Source organism: Idiotropiscis lumnitzeri, chromosome 5, assembly GCF_059441095.1.
Source record: "Idiotropiscis lumnitzeri isolate Australia: NSW breed Sydney's pygmy pipehorse chromosome 5, RoL_Ilum_1.0, whole genome shotgun sequence".
NCBI classification, from domain to species: Eukaryota; Metazoa; Chordata; class Actinopteri; order Syngnathiformes; family Syngnathidae; genus Idiotropiscis; species Idiotropiscis lumnitzeri.
The window spans coordinates 24,345,096-24,361,681 of NC_142395.1; the positions used below are offsets into that span (position 1 = coordinate 24,345,096).

Genomic DNA, 16,586 nt, shown 5'->3' on the forward strand with positions numbered 1-16,586 from the left:
CACTTTTAATCTTAATTGTGGTCACCCGAGTCCATGTGCTGCACGATTTGGGTCCTACAAAGACGGAAACATCAAATAAGGAAAATCTTTTTATTTTTTATTTTTTTTTTAAGGGACCTGACAGTGAACTCAAACACATGGCCATCACACGCACACACGCACACACATATTCACCCAAGAGTGACCACAGCCACCTGCCCGCCGCCTCAGGCACGGCTGGTCGTATTTGGTCTGATCTTTAGGAAAAAATAAATAAATGAAAAAGTCACCGCATGACTCTTACGCACACACATTCCTCTCCGTGCCACCACCTCAATATTTCAATATCAGCTTTTTATTGTTATCTTTTAATTCAAGCCCTCCTTTACCTTTAGTCAAACTACAGTAGCAATAAAGAAAATGCAAATGCTGTCATCTTGAATGTCCTCAGCAGAAACAAGCGTATTTTTAGAACACCGGGTTGCACTGTGGGCAGATATTTTTTTTCTTCTTTTTAACAAAGTCAGAGGCTTTATTTTTTTTTCTGTCTCGGTATTAGCTAAGGTCTTCTCTCACTCTGACTTCTTCTTCTCTCAGTCGCTGTCAGCACATTCTCATTGGACTTTTTGTCACCCTTCAATCCGTCAGATTTGCCCTTACTCCAACTCCAATCCCAACGCTGTTTTACGTCATGAGTCCAATGAAATAAATCCACTTTGTCTTTCACATACAATCATATACTGTACGCTCTGTAGTCTTAGAATAAAATCTGATTATTATTATCAGTATTAATATTTTTCATTAATTTTCCCTTGTTTCCCGTTATATTTTGGTTATGAAAAATAGATACTTAGGTTATTTTCTGACTGATCTAATCAAGATTCACCTAAATCAAATATGGGCAAACTACGACCCGGGGGCCACATGCGGCCCGTAAAATGTTTTAATCGGGCCCGCTGAACTTGAAAAAATGAAATAAATAAACCTTGTTCATGTTTTATTTTCCCTGTAATTCTAATGTGTCCCCACTAGGAGGTGCACTCTCAGACAGATATTTTGTTAAAATGCGTTATTTTCATTTTTAAAATTAATTTATTTTAAAGTTAAAGCATATATTTTCTCTATATGCCATATGTATTTTTTTTCTTTTTTTTTTTTTTTTTTTAAGTTTGCCATGTTTTTGGCAGCATGACATCACAACCGGACCGCACAAGGTTTCATATATCTCGCTAGGCAATTTGCAGGCCGGGTCCCTCTACGTTTTCAAAGGTTCATCCTCATGTAGCTTTCGTGGACCGCATAAACCGTGGCTTAATGTGAATTTCGACACCACGTTGGGTCGGCCCGCCAGAAAGGACTAAGCATGTGAATTTGGACACAGCCGCCGACTCGGTACATTAGTTTTGCTGTCACATCCGTTGCTCGAAACGCATAGAATGTATTTGGTGCCGGTATACATCTGATTTCCTGGTGAGCGTAGCAAAGGTTCGCTGAACCGACGATGCATGAACAAGCAATGAAATGATACAAAAAGTACCTTAGAGCACCGATGTCTAACTCAAGGCACGGGGGCCAGATCTGGCCCTGCACATCATTTTATGTGGCCCGCTCATGTTCCTTGCTAAAATACTAAAATTTTAAAAACGTTAAAATATTGCAAACATTTTTGTCTTTTTTACCAATCACACTTTTAAAATGAATTGAATGATAGTTAAACAAACAACATTTTCCTGGACTCTAATTTTAAAAATGAGTGACCATCAGTTTGTTGTGTAATAATAATATGATGAGTATGATTTCTTAGGGTTCACTGCCATAATGGCCCACCTCTGCCTTATAGGCTAGCTTTTAGCTAGTAATAATGCTACATGGCTATTATTAGCACTCATTGATAAACTTTCGGATTTCAAAAGCCTTTCCACCCTTAATGTTATGTGCATGTCAGTGAGTGACATATGGAAACAAACACGCATCGTGGCCATTTTCTTCCTCCGAGAGCGATAAATCGATATCATTAATTATCATGACAGGCATAGCGATGACAAAAAATTTTTAAAGTCGTTCAACCCTTTCCTCTGTCAGGTAAAAGTAAATTGCGCCATCTGAGGACTAATGCAGTCTTCTTATATCTCGTCTGAATCCATGCTCATTATTCTCAACCTTTCATTTATTAGCACTAACGTCACTACTTTCTTTCGCCATCCTTGAAATTTCTTACTCCCTTTTACTGGGCCATCCATTACAAGCCTCCTCCATGCTAAACTCTCTTTTTAATGTTTTCCATCACAATCTTCTCCATTTTTCTTCATCAGCTTTCATCAACATTTTATTCCCATTTCTCCTCCATAAATTCATTTATCGCTCTCTCGCTTGTGCATTTTTACCCACCATCCTTACATCTCGCTTACATTTTCGTTGCCCTCCCCATCCCTGCGCCATTCTTTATGATGAGAAGGCTCATTTGTTAGGATGAGCGAAAGCACTTCCACTCTCCGCCCTTGCCTCCCCCTGTCTCTTTTTTTTGTAGGCTTTAGAAATATAATTTTCAATTTTTAATTTGATTCATTTAGATTTGATCATTAATCAGCACCGGGGGAGAGTTAATTTGGTGGAAAATAGATGAGGTAGTTAGAGAGGGCTCTTTATGAAGTGACTGTCGGCCCTTTTAAGTTACAAGGGAGAGCGGAGGGGGAAATGGAACGATTCTGCACGTCACAGTTAGTCCGGGAAAAAGTGTCTAATTCTTTGAGAGGACGCGCACGTCAGCAAACCATTATTCCAAGATGAGACTAAAGGCTTGTCCGTGGAATGTTGAGCAGGCTGCTTGTGCGTTAGTTTGCGGGTCACTGTCGAAACTTTGTGTATGTACAAATGATGGAGAAGTGTTTTTTTTTTTTTGTTTTACCTCCTGCTGTTAAGAGTTTCTTGACCGTTGGCTGGCACTGCTCCCCCACCGTAGCTCAACTGTCAGACCTTCTGTCTACCTAGCTCTCTCTCTTGGTTTTTTTCTCGCTTTCTGTCTCACACACACACACACACGCACACGCACGCACATGTACACACACACATACTGTAAGAGTAACGGTTTAATTCTTGGGCTAGTTCTGCCTGCCCTGACCACATTTGAGGATGATTTTGTTTTCTCTGGGTATTTCGACTCCCCAACACGGTTGGTTTTTTTTTAATGCTTCCTTTTAGTTTATTTTTATTGGTTTTAGTTTTAGTTTTTTTATATATGGAGTGTTTTGGGGGAAAAACGCTCACAAATTTTTGTGTACTATATTAAAGTAAACTGCAATTTCCAAACCAATGTTCAACCTTCTTCTGTAAGCAGGTACAGCAATGCCAACATAAATAAACCCTGGAATTATATTATATTAATTGATGAAAACAGAGGAAATTTTCGTTATAATTATTTATTTTTTTTATGCACTAAAATAACTTTACCACCCGCATTCCAAAACCATGCCTGTTCTGTTAATGAAGATCCTAAATTGCCCACAGGTGTGAAAGTGAATGAGGATGGTTGATTGCCCATATGGGCCGTATTAATTAGCTGGTGATTAGCACATTGTAACCCAAAAATATCCCCCAAATTGCTCAGGCCTAACATAATACATACTGCTTGACACCTTTCACTTCTATATGTAAATAAATATATTTTGGTTCATGAGACGTAGTCGCTTCTGTTTTCTATCTGTTGACTCCCACTTTTGTGCCAATAGTCCAATAATTCACAATTCTTGTGTGTGTGTGTTGGGGGAGGGGGGTGTTTGCAAGATAGCAAGTGCAGCTCTTACACAGATTAGTTTTGCTTGTTAGGATAAGAAAGTAATCTTCACTGGATTATCCTTAAAATGCCTTTACTATTCCGCACTTTTTTACACACGCACACACTAAAAGTAGTGTCTTAATTAAACAAATGCGTGTGAGCCCTTTTAAAATGATTACGTCTTATTTTGTTATCTTGGGAGGTTTAATTCTGTGATTCTTTGGCTTTCCATAATCTGGTTTTAGTAACAGACGCATTACTCAAATAATCCATAAAATCGAGCAATGGCATGTTGGTTTATATTTTTCTTAACTATAAAGCAAGCAAATTCCCTGGTTCCTTGAGATACAAGTTTAATTTGTTCTGTGCCCATGCTTGTAACTCAAAGTTGAAATGCTATTAAGCCACTCTCCCCTCCGAAATCAAACATTTGAAGTCTTTTTAATCATGAAAATAATACTGTTTAACATTGTTTTTATGAAAACATACAGTAATGATATGATTAAATAAAATGTTGGGGGCAGTCCAAGCTCCTCAGTAGGCTGCAGCATTATTAGTCGTTCTTCGCAGAGGATGAAAAAATAAAAAATACATGCATTTGTGTATTGTTATTTTATTTGTCTATATGTGTTGCTCCACCATGTGTCCAAATATCCCTTGTGTAAAAGGGTTATGACAATGCAACACTGATGCAATTTGTTCGCCCATCTATGGCATTTTCATTGTTTGTTAGCATTAAACTCACCAGTCTTGAAGTTTGTAGTTTTAAATTCATCTCTAAATTATTTTGTTTAGTTTGACATTAAACTTGCAGCCTCTTCTTTGAAGACTTGTTTCATGTCAACCAAACTGCTCTTTGTTGTGACTAAAGTTCACTTTCTCCATACAGTGCTCCAATCATACATTTCTACTTGCAAGTCAAAGCAAAAAAATCAGCCAAACAATTGCTTTTATCTGGAAAACATCCTGCATTGGGGTCACTTATTTCTCAAGGCACCACTTTTTTATTTATTTTTTTTACATTACATTGCAAAAGGCTTAGCACTTTGCACCCTAATTAATTAGTGAAAACCTCTCATCAACTGTGTTCCTAAATAGTGCTTGCAAAAAATATTATTAATCACATCATATTATCCTAAATGGAGTCCTCTTTTTCTCTCGGGCACATGACACCTATGTCTTGCTTATCCATCTTTAAGTGGTAACCACGGTAACATCCAATACCCTGAGAGACGAGCCTAATTAAATTAGGGCTCCTTTGTGTCAATTAATTAAGGTGACAGAGGGAGAAAGGGCGAGATAGCAATTGGAAACAGAAGCAGTGAGAGAGTGAGCCCATTTACCAAAGATGTGTCAAATTACTTTGGTCTCAGTTGGATTAATTTAAGCATGTAAGGACAGATAAAAATAATCAAATGCAGTCTGGAGATGTATTTATGTTTTTGTATTGTAGTGTATTTCTGTATAATCACACTTCACGTTAGATCCACTTTCAATATCAGTTTACATATATTCTGGTACATGGGCCTCACTTTAGTGATAATCTGGAGAAATTTGTTTAGAGTTCTTCCTTGGCGGAGGTCTGCTCTCAACAGAGCTTTTAGTTAGCCATATATGATTAATAAACCTCTTTCCCAGCTGAGTTTGGGCAAGAGGTGGCTTACACCTGCATACTTTTCTCCAGCCAATCACAGGGCAGATATACAGTTGACTGGGTAAAAAAAAAACATTCACACCTACGGGAAATTTCATCTTTGATGATTTGAATGAACTGCACAATAAATCCAGCCTTTAAAACACAAAGTGTTCTGAACTAATCAAGTGACCTTTTAAGTTTTAGCATCGGGATCGGGTTGCAATTAACGCCCACTTTATTATGTCTCTGCGTTGTTTCCAGGTGTTCGTCTGGACAGGGTTCGCGGCGGAAGACAGAAGTATAAACGTCGGATAGATGCCGACAACAGTCCTTACCTGAACCCTCAGCTGGCTCTGCCTGCCAAGAAGCCATGTAAGAACACACACGCACACACATGCAACGTATTCGTTGAGGTTGGATTTCAAAGGTAGGGATCTTCAAACCTGCAGAAGTGAACTATTTCTCGAATATTGCGTGATTGCACGCAGACCGTGTTCATGTACACAACAGTTGGACCATTAAAAAATGAAGGCGACGCACACAAACACGCATACATAAATGTACGCATGGTGGTGAGAAGCCCATCTGGTTGGGACTTAGTTTATTTCCTTGTTTCTACAGCTACCAGTTTAGGGTCATAACATTTTATACGTGTCATATTTTACTCTAAAGATATTCATTTAGCTCTGGCCGGATTTGCTGTTTTTTACTGTCAAGTCCACTCCTCGCCAAAACCTGATGATTGGAAAATGAACAAGAGCAGGAGGGAGTGAGAGTGAAGGAGGGGAGGTGAACCTAAATGATGGGCTTCCTCACAGCGATGGAGGAGAGGAGGAGGAGGAGGCGCGTTAGGTAGGGAGGGACCAGCCAGAACTTTAATCCGGATTAAATCCAATCTGGCAACCACATCAAACTCGAGTTAGCTCTCTAGCTAACCGTCTGGTCTCTCTCTCTCTCTCCCTCTCTCTCTCTTTCTCACACCCACACACACACGCACACACACATGCATACATGCAGTGCAGATTGAGCAGTGTTTAGCAGCCTGCTCCCTAAATCCCTTTTTGCTTAAAGCTGGAGCATATTCTGATTGAGTCCAATATGCTGAATGGCTGCACGACAGCTTAGGCTAACTTCGGCACCACTAATCATAGAAATGATGGGATCATGCAATTGTGGCCGTGTGATTGTTTGCCCAAATAGACACACTGTTGAAGTCTCTTGCACTAACCCAACGATGAACTTCCCAAATAATTTCCAACAACTATTCACCCACTGATAATTATTAGTTTGACTAGATTTAGTTTTTACATTCCTAAGCAGTTATTGACAAATTCCTGAAATAATACTTATTCCTTGAATTCCTCCCAAGGGTGAATAGCATTGATTTGAACGGCACACTTTTGATTTTTTGTTGCAGTTTATGGGAGAAGTACTGCAGCGACGTTCGAGCAGTCATCCTGAAAAAATTTCAAATTACAAAAAAATAATATCTATCTCTATCTATCTATATCTATATATATCTATATCTATATATATATATATATATATATATATATATATATATAAAATTATTATTTATGTATTTATCTATTTTCCCTCTCTCCACTGTGTCCTATTTACGTGGAACCAAAGCCACAGTGTCCACATTGATTGTGTGAGAATAGGACAATAGCTCAGCGTTTGGAAATGGGGATGCATTGATTCCAATTAGGGAAACATTAAATAAGATTTACTTGCAGATGTAGCTGTGTGTGTGTTTGTGTGTCTACTTTTACTACAAGAACAATTGCGAGTGTATAAACTGACATTTATAAACCATTTATAACACTCATCGCCAGCTTATTTGTAGTGACTCCTCTTAGCTTTTCACTCCTCTGTTGTTATTCCCCTGCTTGATTAGTCAGTGGATTAATTTGGGAGCAGGATATATGTGTGTTGCTAATGGGCCATAGAGATCTCATCACCACATGTCACTATTACCGGCTGAGCTCTTTGGCATTTACTATTATCTCCTCCTTGTATGTGTATCGATGAGCTTCTTTGAGGTGGAGCATCTCCGCAATAATGATACTCTTTGAATATGTGAGTTCAACCGTTATTGTCATAACACAAATAGCGGTGAAGCACAAATTAAGAAGGCTGCTCCAAATTGGTGCAAATGAAAGTCCAGGCAATGATGCCATTCACACTCAATGAATATTAAATGACTAGAAAATCAAACCACTGAATTCCATACATTGCATACAAAGCTTAAGAGAAGAATGAAATCAATTCATTTGTGATACTTGCCAAGAATTGAAGAAAGCCTGTTTATTTATTTATTTATTTTTATTTACGTATTTAGAGTGAAGCAGAGAGAGAGACAAAGAGCGAGAGAGAGAGAGAGAGACTATCTGTCTCTTTTTTTAATACATGTGACCTTTGAGCCCAAACGTTTGCCCGCCCCCTGCGCTAAAATGCACTAGAATTAAATAAATGATCTTTCCACCTGCCGTAAAACAACAACGTAATCATAATTTCCTCTTCTGCCTTGATTCCAGTTATGTTCTCCATTCAATTGACATTATTGAAACTAATTAGTCTATTTTACACTGTCTATAAAAATGACTTGAGCAAATAATGAGTGTTTTGCCAGAACATTTCATGGCTAATCAGACGCTCTTGCAATCATAGACGACATTATTACACAGTGTGATTTTGCATGTGAAATTGTGTATCTGAATGATTCTGTATGGATATATGTTGTCATCCCTTTTAAGGTCTTTGCTTGTGTCTTTTTATGATATTGATTATTTTAACCCACACCATGTCTTGCTAATGTGTAATAAAAACACCCAAACCAACCCAAAATATTCACTCTCTCTCTGTCTCTCTGTCTTTCTCCTCGTCTGGTGGTCATGTCAGTTGCCTTTGGCTGCCTTGCAGATAACAAAATCGTCTCTCACCTGCTGGTGGCTGAGCCGGAGAAGATCTACGCCATGCCCGACCCGACAGTACCAGACAGCGACATCAAGGCTCTGACCACATTGTGCGACCTGGCCGACAGAGAGCTGGTGGTCAACATCGGCTGGGCCAAGCACATCCCAGGTAGGAGAAGTCTGCCAAGCCTTCGTGCACGCTGCGATGCCACGCACACACGCACACGCACACACAAACATGCACACACATTGCTAGTGCTCATTATTCACACCTAAAGATATGCGCAGCTGCATTTACACGAAGGACTTCACCTTTCATTCTAATCCTCACACCCAGACAGTTTGAATTCTTGACAACTTGGAATGGCCAAGCAAACGCTTTCACAACATACATGTCCATAGAAGGAAATTCGGATCTTTGAACCAATCAATCAAATAACCTTGAAAACATTTGGACAACTGATTCATCATGATTGGATGGATGGACTGGACAGATCACAAACATCCATCCTTCCCTGCAGGGATGGATGGAAGAAAAAGTCAGTGATTGAGTTGGGTAACGACAAGTCATAATAAAAAAGGATCGTGCGGTTTGTGGCAGCCGTGAGTTTGAAATAAGTGCCCCAGATTAACACAGATTGGAACCGATGAATCCTATTGTTGATACGAATATAGTTATAAAAGAAAAATCCAATAATTGAATGACTGTTCAAACAGGATATCGGATTGGAATGATGCACAGATGCGAATAAATCCCAAACTGTCCCAATCAATGATGATGCAGTCAATGGCATTCCCTCCAAGGCTCTTGGAGCGATATGCATTATTTTTTATCAATAAATGTGAAATTGAAAGAAAGGAATGGCGAGAGGGGGGCAGAGACGAGGCTAAACATGGCTTATATTAATCTAAGTGCACACAGCGAGCATGCATGCCTGCCAAACATCCACATGGAAAATTTAGCCAATAAAAAGTTTCTTTTTTTATTTCCAAACTTGACATTTTCATTATTTTCCAACCAAAGCGTGTCTGGTTGACTTCCACCTTTGTCTTTTTTTGTTTTAGCCCCCCTTTTTTTAAAAAAATAGGGTTAACCCGGTTATCCACAGGCTAAAGTGTGCATGCATGTGTGTGCGTACGTGCGTGCGTGCGTGTGCGCACACAGAGCAACGATTGCTCGGCGGTGAAGAGATGGCGTGATTAGACGAGCAAGGAAGGCAATCCACAGCTCTGTTTACAACACTGAACACTGATCTAATACTCACGCGCGCACACACTTCGAAAGTGATCTAGCGTTGAGTGGAAAGGATTGTCAGAGCGAAATGCCGGACTTCAACATTTGTTATCCCCTTTCATGTAAGATAAGAAGGTTAACAGGTCGATTCTTTTCTTTTCAATAGAATAAACGCGACTGTATTCTATTCATTTGCGCGTGTGCGCGCGCACGCACACGTGCTCGCACATCTTTCCTTGCTATGCTACAGTAATTTTTTTAATCAAATTGATGGAGAGAGACAAAGAGAAAAAAAAGGCAGAGGCAGAGTGAGGAGAGGTGAAGCCAATTTATGCTTCATGATATGGTTGCGCTGCGCTGCGCACGCACACTCAAACACGCTCGCGCGCGCACGCACACACAGAGGCTGGGAACAGTGGTAACAACGTGTCAAGACGAGCGCCAGGCAGCTAATTTGAAGTCATTAGATGTCTGCCGTACTGGCAACAATTTGTTACGCTCACACATGCACAAAGGCCCGCACACAACAACACGACAAGCGCACACGCTGAGTTAAGAGCCGTCTGCAGATAGCGAGGAGGCTAAATTGTAAACTAATTTAAACATCACTCAGCGTTAGAGAGGCTGCCTGCAAGACAGGCCCCCGGATAACAAGGCCGGGCTGCGTGGGGGTGTGTGTGTGTGTGTGTGTGTGTGTGCTGCAAGTCATGTTTGACACACGGGCTCGTCCAAGCTGGTGACAACACGCACGCATGCACGCACACATCACTTTGATTGCTTCTTTTATTCCAAGGCTTGGCTTGTATGCCTTCGCACATTTCCATACTGATATGACCTATATGCAAACATTTGATATGTCATTAGAGGAGGAAAATGAGGTTTCAACTAGTGTGTGTCTCTTGATATCCCACAAAGAATATTAAAGCACACACAAGTGCGTCAGGAGAGAAATGTAATGGGAAGAATAAAAAAAACAAAACGCTGTTGAGGATTTACATGCATGCACATGAATGCAGTATCAAATAGACAAACACTCAAAGCTGCGTGTGTATGCGCGTACACACACTATATGCTCATTTAGTTGCTGAGAACATTTATTTACGCCGCAGCAGATTGTCTGACTTTTCTTTTGATAAGAGGGGAAGCCTTCATTTGTTTGAATACATTTTTAATACGATTAAATAGTGATGATGATGATAACAACAAAATGTGTAACAATGTAGTATGTATGATTATATATCAGAATACTATATCGTATTGGGGTCTTGCTTTTAAAGGCTAATTGTTATTACCGTATTTTCCGTATTTGGCACCTGTATTTAAAAAAATAAAATAAAAATAAACAAATATATATATAAATATATATATATATATTTTTTTTTTACAGAACAGACCCAAGAGAATTTTTATTTTTTTTATTTAGCTAATTTTCTGAACTATTGAGCGCCCCTACTGGTGAAGGAAATACCCACAGAAAAGCCGCACTGTTCTATTAGTCGCACGGTTGAAAATCTAGGAAAAACGTAGCGGCTTATAGTCCAGAAAATACGGTATATGCGAAGGTCTGCCTAGGTGGACAAAAATGCTCGCAAGTATGTAGCGCACAATGAGTCAGTGAATGGAAACGATCAAATGTGCTCAGCGGGGGTAAAAATAGAAAAGATGATTGATCAATTCAGGTGAGTAAAACTCAAAATAGTGCGCACTGGATATTGTTAAAAAAATCTAGAACGTGGTGATTCATCCCATTCATTTATGAAATGTGTACTGGTGGCCAGCACTAAACTTCGGGTGGCCCGACACAGTCATGTAATGGTCCCGCCCCATCAGGCCACCATTAATGTCGGACCTTGGACATGAGCTGTTGCATATTCATATTTTACATCACATCATTTATGATTGTCTTCCCACAATAGCCATACCAATAGCAAAATTTCTTAAAACGTAAATAATTTGAGTGAATGTGTTATTCATGGTAACCGTGAGGCCTTCTCATGAATCGGCTCTCCAGGAAATCTCAATTTTGGAACGGTTTGTGAGCCCCGCTCTATACATGAGTGTGAATGTTTGCTTTTACGGTGTTGGAGTGTCCATTTCAGGTGTGGCGCTTATCAAGTGGACAGCGCACCTGGTGATTAATTAAAGCACGAGCCACTATTTGAGAAAATTTGTTATTATTCCCACGGCAAGAAAGGCCCGTCGTGTCTAATAATACGGTTTGGTGCAGAGAAGATCTCATTTTAATAGCTCTCCAGGAGACAACTGCAGTTCGGTATTAGGCTGCATGTCACAGTCAAGTGTGCGTGTGAATGAGGAGCAGTCAGGTGAGAGTGGAGGTCCGGCAAATATTTAAACAGGAGCCAATGAGAGTGTGAATGAAAAGAAAAGGCCATTTGTCTGCCTGGAGAATTGCTCTTTTCATCCACTCTCGCTCTCTCTCGCTCTCTGCATAATAGCTAAATGACTAGCAGCCAGTCATGCTGCTAGCTCTTATCTCGACATAGCCACACAAAAGGCCAAGACAGGCAGGAGAGGCGAGCACTTGACTTGACGAAGGAGCAAGGAAAGGAACAAATGAACCAATCAGCCAACAAGAAGCTCTTATGCAGTATTTTACCAAAACCTGTGGCCTTCAATATGAGCACTTTTTTTTTTTTTTTTCGTTCTGCATGAAAAGAAATGACTCCCGCCCCCATTTACTTATGTCACTATCTCCTAATATTTTGCTTCTCCTCATCCTCCACTTTCTTTCATTCCATTTCAATTTTGACACTCTGGATAAGCGGACTGTAGCGCGTCGGCCGTGATTCATTTTGATTGAGCTGTAAAAATGGGTGAAGCGAACGCGGAAAGGGGGGTTTATTCTTTTAAGTGACCTGCATGAGGATTTGGGAACTCTCAATTTTAAAGTGAGTGCCTTGCCTGCTGCTATTTCCTCTTAACCAATTATTGATCTTTACAAAGTTTGTTGATCATAGGGAGATCAACAAGGTTATCTTTTAGTGTCACAATGGAGGCTTAGTGGATTTTGCAATTTTAGCCCGTAATGTCCAGACAAATTGGTGCAAATAAGTTTGCCAGGCTGGAGAGACATTCTCGAATCCTCAATACATTTGGGGTGTCGTATTAGCATCATCCGGATTCTTAGTCTCAAAAGGCTGCATTACATTGCGAGGCGGTTTATCTTTGAACTGTATTCACCACAGCTTTAAAAGTGCTGTAATTCTTCGTCTTTGCTTAGAAACAGCTATTTTTGTTGACCAAGCATTTTTTTTATGCTTCCTGCCATCACAAATGACAAAAAATGATTATCCCATCAATCCATCCATTTTCTATTGCGCTTGTCCTCACTTGGCACGTCAAAAACTGAGCGACGCGACTGACGGTCCTGCATTGCGCCAAGTTCGGCAACTAGTTTTCATAAATGGCTGGACACACGGCTAGTTTGGCTGTGATTCAAAATGTAAATCACATTGCATTCATGACAACACCTTGGATTGTTCAATAATTTGTATAAAAAAAAAAAAAAAAAAGGGGGTGGGGGGAATATAACAACATGTAAATAAAAATGTGGACATATCGGAGGTTTTAGCCTGACCCGAGCAATTGGTAGCAAACTGCAGTGTGATTGTTACATAATATAATATTGAATAAAGGGTGCAAAACAGGCTAAAACATGTGTAGAAAGGTCTGCTGTGCAGTGACGATATGCAGCTTGGGCTAAAAAGCAAAGCGTGTAGAGTCTCTGTCGCTGAAATGCACAATTGCAGTCAATGAATGGGGTCAATTATGGACAAGAGCCTCTCAAATATCGACACTCTGAATATGTTTTCCTTGACAATAGCAATGCTGCTTTTTGGTTCAATAAAACGAGACGTGGGGCCATAAAATGTCATGCCCATCATAATACTATAAAAGATGCGTTTTAAGTCTATTTTTTAATATTATTCTGACAGCGCTGTGGTCATTTACGGTATAAACAGAAAAGGGACAAAGGGTCGTGACTTAAAGCCCATGAATGCATTTATGAATGAATGAAGCGAGGTGGCAGGCTTATGAGAGGTGAATAAAAAGTGAGAAGGGGGCGGGGTCACATACATTAGCTCCATAACGCCAAAGAGCCTTTAACACAATCCCGTTTGACCTGACGGCCAAGTAGCCCCCTGGCAACTCTTCAACCTCTCATGTGACCTTCCTCGCTCTCTCCTTCTCCCGCTCTGATCTGACCTTTGACCCTCTCGCCACTGTGTCCTTAACCTCTATATTATCAAACCATCTTCATTGCTCAGCCATCCCCATTATGTGTGTATGGACTCCGTTCACATGAAGGTATTCTGTTATGTCTTAGGCATCACGTGTAGCCAGGTCACCAACCTTTGCTTTCTCGCTACCAACCAATCAGTCAGTCATGTGACTCCGCAGCCAGTCAGTCAATCAGGCAGACACAAACGCACACACTCACACTCTCCGCAAATATTGATTTATAGAAGTGTCCAGCTCCTTTTAGCAAATCAAATGTCGGGTCTCAGCAGACACACACACGCACACACACAGATATTCTCATCAATGGCTGCACTTGACTGTGACACTCCAGCTCCCTAAATTAACTCGAACACTCATTATGTCACTTCATTGCATAATGAGCGAGTCCATGTGGACCAGTGAAGGCTGGTGAAGCTGATGATGTCATTAATCGCTTGGTCAGGCAAAAGAAACCATGTTCATTATTTATTTATTGGGACCCCTTAAAGTACAGTCTTTTTTTTTAAACAAACATTCTTAACGGCCACGATGGCCGAGTGGTCTAAGGCGCCGCGTTCCGGACCCAGTCTCCCCAGGAGGCCTAGGTTCGAATCTCGTGGCTGCCAGGATGGCCGAGTGGTCTAAGGCGCCGCGTTCAGGACCCAGTCTCCCCAGGAGGCCTGGGTTTGAATCTCGAATTTCCCCATTGTGGGACTAATAAAGGCATTATTAATAGTCAAGTGTAAAAGGAAGTTAACCACATCATCATACAACTAAACTGTTGAAGATTAGCATGGGAGCGGGCCCTAGTTGAGTTTTCAAAACATGCTAAATTGGATGAGAAGAGTAAAACTAAGAGATAACTTAATAAATCCTGCATTGATTGCAAACGTAGAATTGCAGGTGTTACAGCAGTTTAAAAATAAGTATAATGAAATATTAATACAATAAATATGAATAAAAATATACATTTTTTAAAACATTAAACCTGTTAGCGACAGTGGAAAAACTCCTGCAAAATCAAACAAGCACAGAATTTGTTGGCCGCCTGCAGTTCCAACAGCGGCCTGTAGGTGGGTTCATGGCAAAAAGTTGGGATGAAATTCCCCAAAGGAGGGAGAAAAGTCAAACCCTTCAAATTAGCATACAATGCGGAAAAAATAAGACAATAATTAAAAAAATAAATAAATGCAACATATTTACAACAGTACAAAAGTTAAATGTGAATCAAATTCAACAATCAGGTTAAGAAACGCAAAACACAACCAACAGCAAATCATCCTTATAAAACACCGAAGCACAATACTTTATCGTGATTTGTTTTCGTTAATATCCTCAATGGTCCAAGCTCCCCTCACGAGCGCCCGGTGCTGCCGTCTCAGTGCCTTTACCTCCTTGCAATAAAACGTCAGGTGTGTACACAACATGCACATACTATAAAGTCGGTGGCAGCTTTGGCCCCATTCTGTCTGCTAACACTAGTTCACCTTGACAATCACAGCATGCTCAGTGCCTCCTCAAACACGCTAACGCTCACCTTGACACATCCATGGCTGTCTTTGTACACTCTTTATTTTCTGTATATTCATCATGTCAAGCTGTTAACACTTGGGAGGTGGGAGGGTAAGCAGAAAATGAGTCAAAACTCATTACTAATGTATCTTTTATGTATATATACATTGCATAATAATTTACCAGTTGCAATATCTTGGATACTAAAATGAAAAGTGGAAAGTTTCTCCTATTCAATCAAATTTGTCTTTAATATATCATATTAGGATTGCAAATTGTATTTAGTCTGTGCTCTGCTCTTCACTGCTTATCACCTTGGACGTGCCTCCATTTGCTGTTCATTTTCGCACAGCTCTGTTGGCCGTGTTTGATTTCCATCCATGTTCCTCACGTAACACGTTTAGAGGCCGGTGCCTCACTTCCAAATGTGTGTGTGTGTGTATTTGCACGGGCGCCTTTCGTGGGCCGGGTTCTTATCTTTGCATTGGAGACACCGAATCTTTCACGGGCGCTCGCTTATTGCGGCCCACACAAACAAACACGTGCCTGTTTGCAGATGAAAACAAATATTGGTGAAATCAAATTAGCGTGAGAATATTTGATATCTGATCTTTATGTTTGGATTAAGTGGGGCTTGCTTTATTGGGTTAAAGCTTGCAGGTATTGAAGCACGTCATCAATATGAGAAAACAAAGGATGGAAAGCTTGGACTTTTTTTTCCCCTTCTATTGTTATGCATTTTTTAGTATTTCTTTCTTTAATGTTTCATTTGGGTTGGCATTTGTCTAATATATTTTGATTGCATGCACGACTCAAAATATTATTATTCAGTTTTGATTGATTACTCTGGTCAACAAGTTTTTATTTTTTTTCTAAACAGAGATACAAGTAAACATTTATAAATGTTATTTTGGGGGGGCGGTAATTCGAATTCCGGCCTTTCTTTGTTTCTTTCACATCCGATTTTCATAATAGTAATATAATAACACTACCTATAATACACTAAGATATGCAATAAATAATTTATTAATATTTATGAATTTAGGGTTAGGTTCAGCAACACGTGCCTTTTTTTCTGAAACGTCATAGCTATGAATGATAACGCATGGGAAAATCGGTATTATTTCGGTCAAAAAAAAAAAATAACAATAGCTCATAAACCTGATAATCTCCCAAAAATTAAAGATGTTTTTTTTTTAAATCAACATCCAAAATACATATTCAAATATAATTTTTTTTATTATTCAATATGACTAAATATTATTATTATGATCATTATTATTATTATTATTA

General features: G+C 39.7%; 1 protein-coding gene across 6 annotated transcripts in view; it reads left to right on the forward strand.

Moving 5' to 3' along the window:
* esrrga (estrogen-related receptor gamma a) overlaps nt 1-16,586 on the forward strand; it is a 189,808-nt gene that overhangs the window by 148,606 nt on the left and 24,616 nt on the right. For 5 of the 6 annotated variants that reach the window (XM_088296135.1, XM_088296139.1, XM_088296137.1 and 2 more), the window contains 2 exons: nt 5,649-5,759; nt 8,292-8,474. In XM_088296135.1, the coding sequence (XP_088152261.1) occupies nt 5,649-5,759; nt 8,292-8,474 (294 nt within the window). The remainder of the gene's footprint in view (nt 1-5,648; nt 5,760-8,291; nt 8,475-16,586) is intronic. The other variant, XM_088296136.1, reaches the window with a different exon arrangement.